Source organism: Gymnoscopelus microlampas (genome assembly GCF_963454915.1).
Source record: "Gymnoscopelus microlampas genome assembly, contig: SCAFFOLD_31, whole genome shotgun sequence".
NCBI classification, from domain to species: Eukaryota; Metazoa; Chordata; class Actinopteri; order Myctophiformes; family Myctophidae; genus Gymnoscopelus; species Gymnoscopelus microlampas.
In genome coordinates, this window is record NW_028155810.1 from 280,955 (window position 1) to 295,400 (window position 14,446).

At 41.3% G+C, this 14,446-nt stretch overlaps 1 protein-coding gene and 1 long non-coding RNA gene across 2 annotated transcripts in view; one reads left to right on the top strand and one right to left on the bottom strand.

The window, feature by feature from the left end:
• Positions 1–14,446, bottom strand: part of LOC311041235 (uncharacterized protein) — a 254,350-nt gene that overhangs the window by 162,199 nt on the left and 77,705 nt on the right. The window contains exons 3-5 of the mRNA XM_084086139.1: positions 13,953–14,228; positions 2,921–3,040; positions 2,296–2,343 (exon numbers count right to left, since the gene is read on the bottom strand). Of these exons, the coding sequence (XP_083942265.1) occupies positions 2,296–2,343; positions 2,921–3,040; positions 13,953–14,228 (444 nt within the window). The remainder of the gene's footprint in view (positions 1–2,295; positions 2,344–2,920; positions 3,041–13,952; positions 14,229–14,446) is intronic.
• Positions 11,508–12,712, top strand: LOC311041236. The gene is made up of 4 exons (XR_014600380.1): positions 11,508–11,609; positions 11,730–11,816; positions 11,932–12,002; positions 12,376–12,712. It is a non-coding gene; the product is annotated as an uncharacterized lncRNA (long non-coding RNA).

Consider the following 14,446-nt stretch of genomic DNA (forward strand, 5'->3'; position numbering starts at 1 on the left):
CCTGTCTGTTCTGTCTACCAGGTTGGAGCTGCATTCCACACCTGAAGGGGGGAGGGGCTGGCAGTTACCTGTCTGTCTTCCATCCAGAAATCACCTGTCTGTCTACTAATACCTGTCTGTGACTGAACGCTGTGCTCAGTGATAATATTCCTACAGCTAGTGCACACGTCTTTCAGTACTAGATCAGCAGATCTTTAGTTTGTGAACCTGTTCCTCTTGACTGGCTCCCACACAGTAGCCTGGGACCAGACGAATCTGCCAGTGCAAAAATAAGATTGCCCTCTGCGATTTGGGTCTGGCACCGCTCCGTTGTGAATCCATTTCCTGCTCCCGAAGTCTGGGGTGACCAATCAGGGCACAGTATTCAAATATGGGAGACTAATTGGTAGTTGGTTGTAGGTTTAATCAATTGCGTGCAGACTCCATTCTTTTGATCCCGCCCCTTGGAAAAAAATAGAAGCACCAGACTCATATCCACGCAGTGATATAGTCTGGCCACGCGAGGCTACCCACACAGCTCCTACCTTTTGAAGACAAGGCCTGAAGTTTGTATTCATCAGCTTGAGAAGCTGTCTGAGTTGACTCTTTTTGGACTTTGTTGCCTCCTTTGGCTTGAGAAGTTCTGTTTTGACTTTATTAAATACACTTTGATTTTTGTATAAAATGTTTCCTTGGTCTTTGTCTGCATCTGGTTTCTCTGTCTGCCTTGACAAATTATAATAATACTAAGTCTGGTTGATAGGTCCAAAAATAAAAATAAAAATTTCATAAAAGCGTGACACTTGCTCACTTGTACAGTTTGGGTTCCTGAACATTTTCAGATGGAGCCATCACAAAAACGCCCCCCCCCCGGTGTGCATTACATTCACCCATTGTGGTATCGGTTTCAAACATAAGCACGGTGTTCTATACGTAATTGTGGTCTTGCTGCAGCAGCAGCGAGCACACTATAGCTATTGTCACTATTTATTTATTCTCTCCCAAAAGTATGGCAGCTAACTACTCCCACATACTTTCACTTAGAAACTCCATTCAAACTGTAAAAAAATCCAGCTTACTGTGGACATGGGTGCTTGTACTTTTCTCTTTGAAATAATTTGTAGTTTTTTAAATATTTAACTTTAAACACCGCACAAAGTCAATGGGAAAGTCAATGTTATTTCAACTGAAAACACCCTTTTTACATCAACAAGATCGCACAGGTCTGCTCTCCAATTTAATCCAAAGATCTAAGCTGTGCGATGTATACATTTTGAGATAAGACCATTAATATAAACCCATGTCTCTCTTCACTCTAGCACACTCTAGCAATCAGCACACCTGTTGATAGCTAGAGTCAGTCATTGGCTGCTCAGTGGTGCTGCAAAGTAACTAAGTATATTTACTCAAGTACAATGCAGGTGCATACAATGCACAGTTTAATTTTGAGGTACTTTTATTTTCCTTTCCATTTGTGTTACTTCTACTCCACTACAATTACAGCATATGACAGCTTTAGTTACTTGTTACTTTGCAGATTTGATTATTAATACAAAACCTACAGTAACCACACAGCCGATCTACAATGTGATGGGTTATGAGCTTGTAGATCTGCTATTTTCTGAAAATCTGAGAACTTTTACTTTGGTGCTCAAAGTATATTTTGATGCTAAAATTATGTAGATTTCAAGCTCCAAAACTATAACTATAACATGGTGTCACATTGAACTTCAATGGATGGTCACCATGTTCTTTTGTGTCACCCTATTACTTTGAATGGTGTGCTTGTTCCTGATAGCTGATGTCTACCTCTATTAGATGGTCAAGGAGTACAGTGATACCATGTAAAACATGGTTATCAAACTATGGGTCAGGACACCTAGTGATCAAAAAACACTGATCACTGTTATGTTGCACTGCACAGCCTCCCTCCCTTTTTTTCTAAGTATGAACATGTTTTGATGAAATCTCATATTTTAAAACACTTTAGATTGCTGTATTTCAAAATAATTATAAAAAATCAATTCACACTGATAAAATAGTATATATCATGACATTAAATGACAACGACAAATGAAAACAAACTAACTAAAATAGTTTATATTAGTAGCTTAATGAAGCTCAAAACGCGTCGCACTGCTTGTACATTTTTGCTACTTTTGTGAGAATGGCAAAGTACGGCATTCATTTACGAAAAAGTTAAAATACGGAGATAAGAGGTGTCTGCCCGACAGTATATGCAATGTGGCCCTCTGGAGTGAGTTTGGAAATATAGTGGCCCTCTCCATCATCAAAGTTGCATCACCCCTGACCTACCTGGATATATCATGGGCTGGTCTGCTGGATTCACCAATGGTTTCATCTCTGAAACACATTAGAGTAAAATCCTGTTGATCTGTACTTGATCGGTTGACTGGAGCTTACAGTATGTTTGGTAACACTTCATGAATATTACATTTAATTAAATTGTTGCTTAAGGGATAGAGCAAATGAATATGTATTTAATCGTTATTTAGACTGATTTTTTTTTAACCATAATAAAATTAGAGATGCAGTACAGCAATTGATTGCATGCAGTGGAACTCAGTACATCATGGATTTCATCTTATCTTCAACATCAGTCCTTTTCACTTCTACAGGGGAGAAAGGTATTATACACATACTGTTAACTCTTACACACTATATATATATTTACTAAATGAATACATGTTTGATCAATATAATAAATATATAGAAGAAGTTTTGACCTGATGTGTACAAGATGAGATGTGAGACAGTGATCAGTCAGTGTGGAGACACTAATAATTTACATTTTCACAATGTTATCATTATAAATACATAGATGTATGATTATCAAATATAGATTTATTATCTTATTATATATATAGATGGATGATTTATCAAACATAGATTTTAAATAAATAATCAGTTCAAGACTCACCAGGATGCTTCTTCTTCCAGTATAAATATCCCAGTCCTGCTGCCACTAAGATGATGATCAGTGTAATAATCCCTGCAATCACAGCTCCAGTTGATCCACCATCTGTGGGAATGTCACTCTCTGAAACACAGTGAGTTTGATTGATTGATTGATTGATTGATTGATTGATTACTTTATTAACAAGTTGCAAACGGTACAGAACTACAATGACACAAGATAATGTTCCTGGACATAAAAAAAAAGCCTTGTTTTGATTGTGGTCTGTGTGAGTCATGACACAACTGTTACAACATTATACAATTAAATCAATTAAATCAACAGTTGTGTTAAATGGTTCTATCCACTGTCTTTGTGGTCCAAAGCTCAAAGGTTTGATTGCTGCCTGCCTGGTCTCCATTAACATCCATGTGTCCCACATGTTACACTAAGTCACTGCGGTCTCTATTAACATCCATGTGTCCTACATGTTACACTCTATTAACATGTGTCCTACATGTTACACTAACATTGTGGTCTCTATTAAATGAAGCATAGCGTTAGTTCATACAAGACACGGAAGTCGTGCACGCCAAAGCTGTAACCAGCGGTCAGTCAGCTGATGTGAACATCAGCTTTCTATTCCCCATCCACACCTCAGCTGGTCATTACGTCACTCACTCATACTCCAATCACAGCTCACACATTAGCAGAAAGGTTCCTTTAAATACTGTCAAGCTATCTAGTATATTTGCAGTTTCCCCCGTTTGAAAGGGATGGTACAGTCCATAGGAGGTTTTGACTGGGTTTCACTCATACAATGACCACAACTTTGGTTTTCCTTTTAGTTCTTATTTACTTTAGTTTTTGTTGTTGCAGTACAGGTTATGCAGGTAGTGTGTAGTTGTAAGGTTGTAAGGTATAGGTAAGGTGAAAAACTTAAATGAAAAATAAGAAATAATTACTGTAAATACAATGCACATGAAATAAATGCAAAATATTAATGCTATACATATATTTTTTAACACTTCTGAATATTGTTTTTACTTTCTTTCTAAAAAATGCAGTCTCATATGAAATGCAAATATAATAGACTGAATTTTAGCAGCATTTAAACGGTTTCTATCAATCTACATTTCTCAATAAACAAATCACATTCGTTTTTAAAACAACAATCATGTTGCTTTAACTTGAGGACATCAAACAAACAAATGACAATGAACTTGAACGCACGTTCTGACGTGCGCCACAAACGGCAAGTTTTATGACTCTTAAACAAACAAACAGTTCGTCTCTCACCGGCTGCTTCTCCAGCTTTTTATGGCTGCACCAGTGCTGCTTTGATGTTCTGCGCGACGTTGCTGTTGCAGAACGCACGCTTTGTTTGATAATAATGGAGGAGTGTGGAGGATTCTCCTCCTTCTCCCTTCTCTTCCACTGTGGTTTGGTTTACAGGCTTCTTTCAGGTGCGGTGCTTTATAGTGTAGCGACGCTGATTAGTGATTGGGGAATGATTTCAGACAGCTGCCACTCTGTCAATCAGCCCGACTTTTTAACCCTTTTAGTTCCAGTGAGGATTTCCCAAGTTGACTTCACAAATACGGTTCAAATTCTCTAGGTCTCTGCTGGTCTTGCTGCCTGACCACTTCTGCTAAGCTGCCTCCTCCACCCCAGCCTCCACCTTTTTTGATTATAGTCTGGCATAGGCGAAAATACTGTGATTATCATGTATATCTGCTTGTTTAAAGTCTGCATAGGCTAAAATACTGGGGATTATAATGTATATCTGCTTGTTTAAAGTCTGTATAGGCTGAAATACTGGTGATTATCATGTATATCTGCTAAGTCATCTAATATGTCTCTATACTGCGTATTGTTCACATTGCATCCCTATGGGGGATTTGCTTAAGCATTCTCTGAATATATGCTTAGCAGGCTGCTTCGACAAAATTCAGTGAATATTCTCCCAAGAGCGGAGCTTTAACGCTAAGCTTAACTGTATTCCATTTGTGGCAATAAATGGTGATCTTAATCTACTAAGACGAGAGTGTTTTTGATCGAACATGTGTCCTACATGTTACACTAACACTGTGGTCTCTATTAACATGTGTCCTACATGTTACAATAACACTGTGGTCTCTATTAACATGTGTCCTACATGTTACACTAACACTGTGCATAACTAGGTTCAAATACCACCAAAGTGGGAAAAGCAGCACTCCAAAGGATGGCTCAGATAAACACTATTTTTCATTTATATCGTTTCAGCCTCAGCCTTCCCCAGAGCAGATGGGGGGGGGGGGGTCCTTGCTTGGAAATCAGTTAATCACTTACACCATATCACAATCACAATCAATACAGCAGTTCACAATATCAGTACACAAAATCACAGATCATGAAGAAATCAGAGACGCTATTTCAGGGGTGCCCACACTTTTTTTGACTTGAGAACTACTTTTAAAATGATCAGCTCAACAACATCTACCCACCCAAAGAATTATTATCCCATTTCTGAAAATAGTTTTAAAAAAATTACTTGAGGGGGGGCTTTGGAATAGTGGCACTGACGTAGACAAACACACGAAATGGAATGCAAAATAAATATATATAACTTTGTAATGCTACTGTACTGACGTTTTGCTCAAGACTCGTGAATACAAAGTATTGCATTGTGGGTTTTAGCTGACAGGCCCTTTTTGATGTCAATCAATCACGTCACCATAATTCAAGTGGCAGATGCCAAAAATAGTTTTTTTTAATACTTAAATCATTAAATGGTATATATTTTTAGGACTAGGAGCATGCCATGAGGTCTACCTGCACAGCCTTTTTAGCGGTGCCAGCCGCTCTACACCTGACTATGTCCGTCCGTATGTCCGTTTGAGCCCGGACGCTTTACACAGCTATAACTCCAGTTCACATGCCAGCAAGTCCAAATTTGGTATGTGGACTTAGACCACCAATAGGAACGAGCATTGATTGCTGAAGCCCCGCCCCGCCCTATTATAGCGCCACCAGGAGGCCACTACACTTGACTATGTCCGTCCGTATGTCCGTTTGTCCGTTTGAGCCCGGATGTCCGTTTGAGCACGGGCTTTAAACAGCTATAACTCCAGTTCGCAGCATGCCAGCAAGTCCAAATTTGGTATGTGTACTTACACCACCAATCGGGACGAGCATTGATTGCTGAAGCCCCGCCCCGCCCTATTATAGCGCCACCAGGAGGCCACTGGCTTTAAACAGCACTTTACACAGCTATAACTGCAGTGCGCATGCCAGCAAGTCCACATTTGGTATGTGGACTTACACCACCAATTGGGACGAGCATTGATTGCTGAAGCCCCGCCCCGCCCTATTATAGCGCCACCAGGAGGCCACTGGCTTTAAACAGCGCTTTACACAGCTATAACTCCAGTTCGCAGCATGCCAGCAAGTCCAAATTTGGTATGTGGACTTAGACCACCAATAGGAACGAGCATTGATTGCTGAAGCCCCGCCCCGCCCTATTATAGCGCCACCAGGAGGCCACTACACTTGACTATGTCCGTCCGTATGTCCGTTTGTCCGTTTGAGCCCGGATGTCCGTTTGAGCACGGGCTTTAAACAGCTATAACTCCAGTGCGCAGCATGCCAGCAAGTCCAAATTTGGTATGTGTACTTACACCACCAATCGGGACGAGCATTGATTGCTGAAGCCCCGCCCCGCCCTATTATAGCGCCACCAGGAGGCCACTGGCTTTAAACAGCACTTTACACAGCTATAACTGCAGTGCGCATGCCAGCAAGTCCACATTTGGTATGTGGACTTACACCACCAATTGGGACGAGCATTGATTGCTGAAGCCCCGCCCCGCCCTATTATAGCGCCACCAGGAGGCCACTGGCTTTAAACAGCGCTTTACACAGCTATAACTCCAGTTCGCAGCATGCCAGCAAGTCCAAATTTGGTATGTGGACTTAGACCACCAATAGGGACGAGCATTGATTGCTGAAGCCCCGCCCCGCCCTATTATAGCGCCACCAGGAGGCCACTGGCTTTAAACAGCTATAACTCCAGTTTGCAGCATATGCCACCAAGTCCAACTAATACCACCAATAGGGACCAACTGTAATTACATAAGCCCCGCCCCCTCTGTCTTCCCATTGGCTGGGCTTTAAACAGCCATAACTCCAGTTCACAGCATGCTACTGAGTACAAATTCGGTACGTGGACTCAGACCACCAATAGGGACGAACTGAAATGTAGCATGCCCCGCCCCCTCTGTCTTCCTATTGGCTGGGCTTTAAACAGCCATAAGTCCACTTTGCAGCATGCTACCAAATACACATTTACCACGTGAACTTTGACCACCAATAGGGACAAGCTTTAATTGCTGAAGCCCCGCCCCCTCTGTATTGCCATTGGCTGGGCTACACACAGCCATAACTCCAGTTAGCAGCATGCCACCAAGTCCGAATTTGGTTTGTGGACTTACACCACCACTAGGGACGAGCATTAATTGCTGAAGCCCCGCCCCGCCCTATTATAGCGCCACCAGGAGGCCACTCATCAAAGGCACCGCTTCCTTCACACAGGGTGCGATTTTTGATCTACTGGTAGATTGCGATCTACCTTTTGGGCACCCCAGCACTATTTGTTTTAACTAGAAGCTCGGCCCTGCTACGCAGGGCCTCGCGTCTAGCCCGCCGCCACGCCCACGTAGCGCCCGCGGCCACTTGGCAGCGTATATAAGTGGCATAGCGTCATGAGGGCCAGTGGGGCCGTGGCTCGGTCAGTGAAGACCCTGTAGCGCGGATGATATGTGGCATAGAGGGGCAGATTTTAAATCTCCAGAGGAAACATCCGTGGGCTACCATTGGTTCAGCGATGTGTGCGGGCGCCCTGCGGGCCCTCCTCCCCCACCAATGTGCAGTATTGAGAGCCCTGACGTCACAACATTTGGAGCGATGGGCACTGCACTCTGGTTGGTTAGGGTACACCTAGGGCCCAGGTAGAACCCAGTTAAAGCCTGCATGGGCAAACCCAGTTAGGACCCGCCTTGGTCCCACATAAACGTGGCTAGTTGGGGCCCACCTAAGGGCCAGGTAGAAGCGACTTATAGCCCGCATGGGCATCGCAGTTAAGACCCACCTCGGCCCCACATAGAATTGCCTAGGTGGGGCCCACCTAAGGGCCAGGTAGAGTCAGTGGGGAGCCCCCACTGACTCTAACTGACTAACATTGGCCCCCACAGGCCAATGTTAAAATGGTAGCACTTGTTCCTCAACATAGTGTGAATGTGCGTGCAAAGTTGACCACAATCGGACGCTGCATTCATGATTTGCGGCATTTTGTGCAAACTTTAGATGTGAATCTTAGCCAATCGGGATGGAATATGAAAGATTAAACAGATCCGTCTTGATCACATGACTATAGAGATCATGTGTACCGATTTGCGTGAAATGTAGATAAAATCGGAAGGAGTAATGTAAAGAAATATGTTGTACATAAGGCGGCCTCCTGGTGGAGCTATAAAAGGTAGATGTGAGAAATGCAGGGGAAAGGTTTTTCCTTGACCTCTAGAGAGTGCACATACAAAGTTTTACACAGATTGGTGCAGGTATAGGTAAAAACACAAATCGGACTGTTATGGCGCCACCATGAGGCTGATTAGAAAAATCTCAAGTGGAATTTCTTGCTCGGCATAGTGGGAATGTGGGTGCAAAGTTGCACGGAAAGTGCATGCTGTGTTCATAATTTGAGTCATTTTGGTCAAAACGGAGCAGTCCTGGAAACTTTGGAAGCCATTTTTAGTCAATCAGGATGGAAAATGAAAAATCTGAAAGACCATGTGTTTTTTAATGACTATAGAGATACTGTGTATCGATTTGCGTGATGTTAGGACAAAATATGTAGCAGTACTGTGAGAAAATGTGTTTTGCAAAAAGCGGCCTCCTGGTGGCACTATAACAGGGCCATGTGAAAGAAATGGGGCAGAGGTTCTGAATTGGCATCCAGGGAGTGTGTGTGCACAGTTGCGCTGCGATCAAGCCAACGATGCGGGAGATTAGCTATCCACAGACCGTCGGACGGACAGGGGGTAAAACATACTCTCGCGCCAGCCCTTTCGGCCTGGCGGAGACAATAAAAAAGCTAAAGTAAAGGAAAAGACCATTACTGCAACAAAAGTAGTCAACAAACTATACTATAAAACATTGGCCACATTGTCAAATAATTTAAGAAAGAGGCAAACACTGCAAGAAAAGAGGCATTAACGGGCATTTTTGGGCATTTACAGTTGCTCAGTGAACGCGCAGTTTGCTGGTGTTTTTGTACGTCATTGGAAATTTACAGTTGAAAATGTTTACTGTGAAATTCGTCTATATACTTTGGAAATCAGTGATTTACCGTTCCTCTGCCAGACAAAGACCCAGCAGGAGACTGGCCATTTCCTTTGACATCCAAATTCACTCTTTGTTTAAAGAGGGGGTCTCTCTCTCCCTTTCCCCATTACCAAAGCAAAAATGGAACAAAACAAAACTATACTTTTCAATGTTTTTGTTAAGGGCTTAAAAAAAATGTTCCCTATACATTCTGTAACCATTGGTTCTCGAAGTGGGGTCCAGGGACCACCATGGGTCTTGAGGGCGTTCCAGGGGGTCCCCAGCTAAATGATAGGAAGGAACCAAATGGACCCTTATGGGTCTGTAAGTAAAAGTGTATAGACATGGAACCAAATGGACCTGTGAAACGTGTATGTTGTACGTGTTTCAGAGTTAAATTAACAATGATTTGAATTAAAGATAAAGATGAATTTGGGTCCCAAAGATAGAAATGCCATTGGACTGGGGTCCAATGGCCATAAAAAAAGGTTTTTTTTTTTGCCATTTTCCCCCCTAAACCTGAAGCCATTTGTAATTGTGTATATTAATGGTATTTAGTGTTCAAAACAAAATAAGGTGACCTCAGTAATAATACTGATAATAGTACTACTGAATAATTCCAAGGATTAATTGCTCCTCAGTTGTTGTTTTTTTTAGCTTTGTTGTTTTTATTATTCTTATTCTGTTGCTATTATATTTATTCCTTGCATTGTTAATTCTAATTTAGAGTTGATGTATTTGCTTATTTAAAACAAAATCTATATAATGAAGTGTCTTGTTATTATTATCAATATCATTATTATTATTATTATTATCAAGTAGTATAATTCATTATTAGCACTAAACATGCTTTATTTAGGCCTTACAGGGACTCAATATACTCCAGTTCAGTAGGTGGCGGTATACACCGGATATACGCAACGGATGCTTACATCAAATGACTGACCAGAGTGTTGCCATATTTTGCGAGAGAAATAAGCAGCCAGGTCTATGAAAACAAGCCCAAAACTGTGTATTGGCTATAGTCATGTGGCGACTAATAGGCCACATGGCCTATATACATATACATATACATATACATATATATATATATATATATATATATATATATATATATATATATATATATATTGAAAATAGCCGATGTACAAGCTCACAAAGCGTCTTCAAACAAACCCAAAGTCGCTTATAATAAGCAGACATGGCAACACTGTCCATTCCGTGAGCAACGATAGGACATCCGGTTGCTACCAAGCCAGTACCCTGACCCTTCTCTCGACGGAGGGAAAAATCACAGCTGATATATCGATCATTTTCCTCCGGGGAAATGTAATTTAAAGGTTAGTATATTAACCTACTATTATTTTGTATCTGTGTGGATGTATGCCTGCTGTGTGTAGTCTAAATATGTCGTTTTAGAAATGTTTGACATGTTTGTTTACATGTTAGCGTGCTAGCTTGGCTAGCCTACTGTAGCTAACTGACTAGACTTTTCTTGGTTGCTACCCACATTACTTTTAATCACGTCACAGAGTTATGATACTAACTGTTGATCGATGGATTGGTAGGCAAATCTGTGTTATGGATACTTGTACTTATTTTATTTATATAGATCGCCGAGCTCGTGTTAGCTGAAGGCTAGAATAAGGCTGAAAATAGCCAATCTACAATCTTATGCCACAGCCGAAATCTTAAATGTATTTTTCCCTCTCTTTTCTTTCTCTCTATACAGCATAACCTCCAGGTTAGCATCATGGAACCCAGCTGTACCATTTTTGACAACAGGAGTTCTCCTCAGGTATGAAGGCAACGTTTATATATTTTCATTGTGGAGTTCTGATGTTGCTGAGCCTTTACATAAAATAAAATAACAAACATGACTTTATTAAACACTGGTTAGCAGCTAAATGCAGGCCCCAGAAAATGTTAAGACCCTGCATTGATATTAGTATGTTACTGTTTTTAGTTTTTTCCTGACTAGTTTTCCCCCTAACAAAGAAAATAAATTCACCATGGGACAATGGCGCTTGGATCGTCAACACATTTCTATAGCTACAGTAATGCTAAAACTGGGCCGTTCACGCCTTATCTGCATGACACACAGACTCGATGCAAAACATCTCGGATAGAATTGCCACTAAATTAGGGCTTAAATGCATAACTGGGTGTCTGACATTAAAATGACAACATCACAGTCATGCTTAGAATATTACTTTTATTGACTGTCTAATATATCTCCCTTCTCTCTCTCAGGTGGCGTTCTGGGTTGCTGCTGTGCTTATAATTGTAACTGTCCAACCCTCCCTGTGGAGTATGAGAACACTTTGTGTGTCCAAATTCTCTCTACCAGGTATTAACTAGTCTAATCCATCTGTTTTGTACCAATCTACAAGCAGTTGTGCGATGGAGCTTGATACTTTGATTGTGTCTAACCCTTCTCCTTTTCTTTTTACTTTTCTTTCTTTCTCAGATGTTTCTGCTTGTCATTTCCTGCGTCACAGCAGTGGGGATGAAAAGATCGAGGAGCGTCTGTGATGACCAAGCTTATAAAACCATGGTAGGTTTAACATGAGTCTAGAAGTAATGTACAGCATAACAGTATAAAGTAGAGCCTGACTAAAAAAAAAACGGTTCGATTACTTACACACTCTCCCTGTGTCTGTATGTTCCAGACGCAGCGCTGTTTGACCTGGTGAGGGCAGTGACCACATTCAAGAACCTCTTGGACCTCACGTTTTGCAAGGTAAGGGTGTGACTACACAAAATAGCCAATCTACAAGCTCACAGCACGTCACATTTATTTTACCACAAATCCCTGAACCCTCTTGTAATCTCTGTTATGATAGTTGAACATTATGTGAAAATTACAAGTTACATTGTAGGCCTGGTGTTGGTGTGGAAATTTAGTGAGGCATTAGAAGAGGGGAACTGATCAATGTATCAAGGGTTTCTACACACTGAGTTAAATTAACATACATTTCACTATATAAATTGGGGTCTCAGAGATAGACATGCCATTAACAGGGTCTGTAGACCTAATGCATGTTAAATTGGGGGTCCTTATTAAAGTACCAACTCCACCGTTGTCTAATTTATTTCCTTTCTCTCCCTCTCAGTTGGCGTTCGTTGGGTGGCTCACGTGACGCGTTCCACATGAAGGAACTCCATTGGCTTTGGAAGAAGAGGACTAGAAGAGGCGGGCGACAGACACCAGCACACGGAACCCAAAATTGAATTAAATGAACAGTGGCCCATTTTGTATTCATTCCAGTAGCTTTGATATGGCTCTGAGTGTGTGGCATGTTAACTAGAAACACATACACCAGGACAAACTACAGCGGTAACACACGGAACCAAATGGACCCTTACAGGTCTGCAACTCTGAGTGTACAAATGGACCATAGATCTCCTATTTTTTAATATTCTTATGCATTTTTTACATGACATTCTGCTCAATGGGTATGTTTACTTGTTTTGTTACTTTAAGTAGGCTATTGATTACCAGTCTGACTTCACACATATTATTACAGCATTGATACTTTTATGTTTTGCTAAGATACGATGCATGGCACACGGCGTCTCTGCCCCATAGCTTGTAGATCTCTCACACATGATTGGCGTAGGCTGCGTTGCCGTCGACGCTGATTGGCTGCATGTTGCTGTGACGTAGAAATGGGGTGCCAGGTCTGCTTTGTGTGTAAGCGATTTTGGGCTCATTTGGGCGCGCTTTTGGGCTGTTTTCCATAGAGCACGGCAGGGCTTGTTTCTGTCCCGTGACGGATGTGGCAAAGAAGGTGCAAAACGAACCATCCGGAAGTAAAGTGCGAGATGACATATATAGCACTTTTTGATTATTAGAGAAGGAGACAGATGTGAAGGTGGAAAATGGAATGTAGGAGATTATATAGTTTTTCATGAGCGATTTTTGTAGCAAGTTGTGAGTGAATTGGGCCACTCCTGTGGGCGGGGGGCTGATTAGAACCATTGGGGTTTGGGAAGGAGACGCTCTCTGTTTGAGTGGTAGGATTCTTTTTTAGACATCAGAGTATACAACATCATCAAATCATCTAAAGCGGCACAGAATGACCACATCAGGGACTCAAACATCAAAACATTCCTTGTTTATAAGAAGGGTTTGTAGGATAAATCATGGTTTAAGCCCTGGAGTTGATACATCCAGAACATTTCTCTCTGAGATAACAATGTGGGGAGGTTACCCCCTCTAGTGGCAATAACTTGTTCAACACCTACAACGTGCAGAGATGAGGTGAACCATGATTTACCTCAAGGTAGTGTTTAGACACCTTGACATAATCATTGTTGTCTATGCGTATTATAGTAGTAGTGGTTGCATGGTGTTTATCAACTCAACACCGTGCAAGCACAGAGCTTAAACCATGATTTCTCCCACAAACCCTTATAACAAGGAATGTGTTCTGTAAATCTTATTGGAGTTTCTGAGGTTACTATGCATTTGTGTTTAGCGTTTTTCTGATTGACGATTTGTGATTGTGATATGGTGTAACTGATTTTGTATTCATTTTTATTTTATAGTTTTTTTTTTTTTTTTTACTTTAATTAGTATTTTACTTGTATGTATGTATGTCTGTATTGTATTTGATTTGTGCAGGAGCCTAGGAAGACTAGATTCATGTGTCTCTAATGGGGATTCTTTAATAAACATAAACATTACCTGAGATGGCATACTGTGTCTCAACAGTGTGGTTGAAGTGTGGCAGGTGAACTCTACAGGTCACATGACCTGGTAGTGTCACTGTCACATTGCTCTGGACATCATAACAGTTTGGAGAAGGTTTCTGTGTCACTGAGGGTCCAGCAGGGAGGAGGTTTCCATCACGGTCCAGCCAAGACATCTTAGGTTGTGGATACCAGCACCCAGAGTCACATGTGAAAGATAAACCACCGTCTATTGGTCCATTTGAAGAGATCACTGGATGAGACACATTCCCTGCAAAAACATAAAAATATAAATATGATAATCAATATATCCATCCATCCATCCAGCTATCTACAATGCTGACAACATTTACAAATCTAAAATCTAAAGCTATGGATGCTACAACGAGAGAGAATATGTAAAACATTATTTACAGACACAGCTCGAGTTCTACTGTAATTACATTGTTTGTTTGATTGATTGATTGAATACTTCATTAACAACAGTGT